This window comes from Protopterus annectens, chromosome 13.part0 (assembly GCF_019279795.1).
Source record: "Protopterus annectens isolate FY-2018-M chromosome 13.part0, PAN1.0, whole genome shotgun sequence".
NCBI classification, from domain to species: domain Eukaryota; kingdom Metazoa; phylum Chordata; order Ceratodontiformes; family Protopteridae; genus Protopterus; species Protopterus annectens.
This window is the reverse complement of record NC_056747.1, coordinates 460,221,466-460,225,905: the sequence shown is the minus strand read 5'-3', so window position 1 is coordinate 460,225,905 and position 4,440 is coordinate 460,221,466. Positions and strand designations below refer to the sequence as shown.

The window sequence follows — 4,440 nt, the reverse complement described above, 5'->3', positions numbered from 1 at the left end:
ATGACCATGTTTCAATTACTAGCATTCTTAAATTAAAATCTTACGTGATTTAATTTTGCATTTTAACAATTTTATTACTTTTATGTGGATGGTAATGTAATTTTTGTGTAATCATTTTCAATTTAGCTTAAGTCTATATTCATTGTAATTTATGCATTTGGTTGCTTTAAGGCACTGAGTGTTTATTATTGGAAAATGGATGGGAATGGTTGGTAGGGTGACGTGGATTAAGTGGACAGAGTATATTAATTAGGATAATTATTTGGAATAATGTGATTCTGATGAAGTTTGTATCAAAAGCGCTCAATCATTAAACAAATTTTGGACTGTTGAGTTGTGTTCCTGATTCTGATGCTTTTTTGTGGAGAAAATCAAACAAGGTCACACTTCAAAGTATGAGAGAATAGAGACTTCCAAAATTAACCAGAACACTGTTCCATAGTCTTGTTTTAATATACAGTAATGTGGATAATCAATGTCCCTTCCAAAAAAACCTTTGTTGCTATAGGTTGTAGAGAGTCTCATATCTGCTACTCAGCTCCTGTAGGCTGTAGAGTACCTCTCGACCATCTTGCAAGCTACTCACCCTTGAGCACTTCCTTGAATTCCCACTTGTTCCCCTAAGTTGCAATGTTAGCCATAATAGTCTTGCCTCCTAATTTACCCCCATTTCCTGATTCAGGCTTGCTACACCAACCACATATATATGTGTGTGTGTGTGTGTGTGTGTGTGTGTGTGTGTGTGTGTGTGTGTGTGTGTATGTGTATATATATATATATATATATATATATATATATATATATATATATGTATATGCACATATATAAACACACACATATATAATTGTATACATTAAACATAATAGATATATTGGCCTGATGACACAGTACTTCATTTATGAGCAGCACTAAACATAGCCTTACTGTCTCCCGAGGATACAACTCTTATCTAAATCTCACCATACCCATGCTTATTTTTCACAAATGCAGTGGTTCTGCTCATTCTAAAGCCTCACACCTGGAGTAATTAAAATGATAAAGAATATATTATACTTGATCTTCCTGTGTTATGAACTGTGTAGTTTTACTGAAATGGAATGAGAAAAACATAGTTAGACCTGCTATTTAAAAACCACATAATTTCTTCAGCTACTCCATATAAATAAGTGTTATGGAAAACAAATGCTACATCTAGTTTAACAGGAATAACTTGACTGTATTTTTACATATGTAACAGACATGCATTTCAGTTTTTCTTCTTATATTCTAGTTTCATTTGTTAATGTCTGTTTATTTCTCTTTGCAGCACTATGCAGGTAGGTAGACCTGTGTTTTCAGAAATCATTAAAGACCATATGATATTAATATATAAACATATACACATAGAGATACACACACATACACATGCATACATACATTCATGCATCCATACATATATTCATAGTCACAGGTCTTGCCATTTATTTTGTTTATTAACTGGGTGAGTGGGTTGCTTTATTCACCATTCTCAGCCATGACCTGGACCAAACATTCAAATAGCATACGCATTAATAATAAACAAGGATTTTGCAATTATTCCATTTCTCCTGCAGTAATACTTTGTATTGAGATAAGTCACAGTTTAATACACAATGCAAAAATCAGAAACAAAAGAAATGAACTAACAATGCAAAGATTAGTAACAAACAGTAATGAACAACATAGGTGAGTAGCAAGATGGAAGCAAGCAGTTAATTGAACTGTGAAACTTGCAGTCATGTTTTAAGCTAAGCTAGTCAACATTTTATTTTGAGATTTCCAAATGCTTTCAACGTGTTTTTATTTTTAAGGCATTTATAAAATACTATATTTAATATTACATATACAGTACTGAATAATTATTTTTAAGGTGCTGCATCAGCAAATAATCTTATTATTATGTCTACTATCATGTCACCCAGGAGCAGCTTTAGGTCAACTGGTACCATAGGCAAAAGGGCTCCACGGCGCCCCCCACCGCACCACCTGGTGCCCCCATCCTGGTCTACTTACACCAAATAAAATACTGAAAAAGCGCCCCTACTAGAGTGACACCCTAGGGGGCCGCCTAGTTGGCCTATGCCTAAGGCCGGCTATGATGTCACCCATCTTCTCTACAAGCCTTTCCAAATTGAGGATGGATTCATTCATAAACCTAAGAATGCCATGCTGTTATCACTCCCAGAGTACATAGCAATCTGCAAATGAAAACTATTTGGAAGCAAATTAAATTTTATATTGAAAAAAAACAGGTGTTTATGTACTTGAATAGACACACACACACACACACACACACACACACACACACACACACCCACACACACAATGCTTACAAGATGCATCTCTGAGTAAGGGTAAAGCATAGTGGAAACTCAAGGGCTCTACAGACAGACACACACACGCATATCTACATATACACAGACACAAACACACTCCCTTACCCCCTTCATTATCTTCTGTCATTCTACACTACTGAAGAGGTGCTGTGTATTATTGTGACCTGCTTATACACTGCCATAGTCCACTGACAACTACAGACACGAGAAAATTGAATGTATATATTGTAATCTTAAATGCATGAATGAAATGCAAGATTAAATCTGATGCTGCAGCTAATTCCTTTGTTATCTTTTGTTGGCATGAACCGAAGAATTTAGGAAAAAGTTACTAAGAGTTTATACAAGGAACCAATGGTAAAATGCCTTCAAATATATGGTTTAATTTGCTTTGATTCCCTATGTTAGTAAAACTGTGTGACTAGCTCCAGTGAAATATTTAATTAGTTTTGAGCTGTATGCATTCTCCTGTAAGACTAGTATGCTTTTATAAATGTTCATCTCCAAAAGAATTAACCACAAAAAGTTGCTGAGGTCTTCACCAATGTGTCATGCCTTTAAAGAAACCTGGCTATCTGATGTTCATCTGGTGGAAAATAATTGGTTTTGCATACCCACAGACAACAGTTCAGTTTAAAGCAAGGTATCTTCAAAAAAAAAATCACAGCCTGTATCATTCAAGTACCATACATTTATGTTCGTTGTGTCCTTACACAGAAGCTATAGCTAGGCAGAAACACACCCACTACCCATACTCCAGGCTGACAGCAAGGCAATATTCAATCACAAACTGGGAGCTTTCTCATACAAAGGAATGCCCCTAGCTAATATTAATGTGGAGAAAACGCCTTTAGATGTCCAAAAAGTCCATCTCTCCATTCATAAAGCTGGACACATGTTCAGCAAGCCCACAAAATGTTTCCACCTTTTAAGCAGGCAATCGCTATGCATACCTGCAAGATTTAACACTAACGCAGGAGAAAATTCCACCATATACACAGCTATTACAAAACAAAACAAAAAAAAAAACTTCGGGGCAGCCGTGCGTGTGTGTGTAACGGGTTTTAAAAGGGATGATATTCAGGCTAGAGGGAGTTACTGCTCCACCAACCCGCGGCATTCGAAGCCCAGACGGTCAATCTCAGCTACTACGAAGACTCAACCCAGTGGAAAATACAAATATCCTCAGTCTCCCCTTCAAAAGAAAGATATTCTATCCCGATGTTGTTTATGACACCTGATAAATAACAGATGCTAGAAAATTTTAACATGGTACAAATCTCGTCAGACTTATTTCGGTGAAACACGGTATTTCCAGCTGCTGTAGCCTGAATGAATGCTATGAATAACCTATTCCAGTGGGTAACATTTTGTCTAATTTCAATCAAGCCAGATAAATTTATAAATAAAAAACGACACTCATGCTTCTTGCGAGCAAGCGTTTTGCACAGCAGTGTGAAAATAATAAGTCTCTTCGTTCCCATTGCTGTATTTTCTCGCATGGACTTTAAATGCATTGATGGAAAGCAGCGAGAACGGAAGCATTGAATAGCTAATGCTTAAGAGATACCCAACAAAAATGCTTTACCAGAGTTTTTACTTACCGCCGACACACAGAAGAGACATTGCTTCTGCTCTCCTTAGGTCCCAAATGACTGCAGATTGCTCCCGCGCTTTATTTCAGCTAGGGGGTTGCTTCTGAAAGTGAATGTGTCGATTGCAAAATTGCATACTGATGCTGGAGTGTGTGTTCTGTTCTCTCATTTACTAGCAGACAGCCATTTTGTTTCAGCACCACGGTCCTTGGACAGCTCCTGACGTCACTGTCACAAGTGATGAGATCCAGGAGGTGGAGGAAGCTAAAACACCTGATCCAGTCAACTTGGTGTTTAAAGCAGATCTGTGCATGCTGTATGAAAAGCCCATCTAATTTACTCATACAACTAATGCAAAAACTATCAAGCTCAGTGGTGCTTAGAATTTTTATGTGAAACCCAGCCGTAGTCCTAGTAAGGACTGGGTCCTAACTACACGAGTTACAGACTAAAGAGTCAAAAGCATACTCAGATTACTCGAGAACTGATAT

General features: G+C 37.1%; 1 protein-coding gene across 1 annotated transcript in view; it reads right to left on the bottom strand.

The window, feature by feature from the left end:
- UNC13A (unc-13 homolog A) overlaps positions 1 to 4,224 on the bottom strand; it is a 5,702,976-nt gene extending 5,698,752 nt beyond the window's left edge. Inside the window, exon 1 of the mRNA XM_044054109.1 lies at positions 3,959 to 4,224. Within this exon, the coding sequence (XP_043910044.1) occupies positions 3,959 to 3,980 (22 nt within the window). The 5' untranslated portion in view covers positions 3,981 to 4,224. The remainder of the gene's footprint in view (positions 1 to 3,958) is intronic.
- Between the last annotated feature and the right edge of the window lie 216 nt (positions 4,225 to 4,440).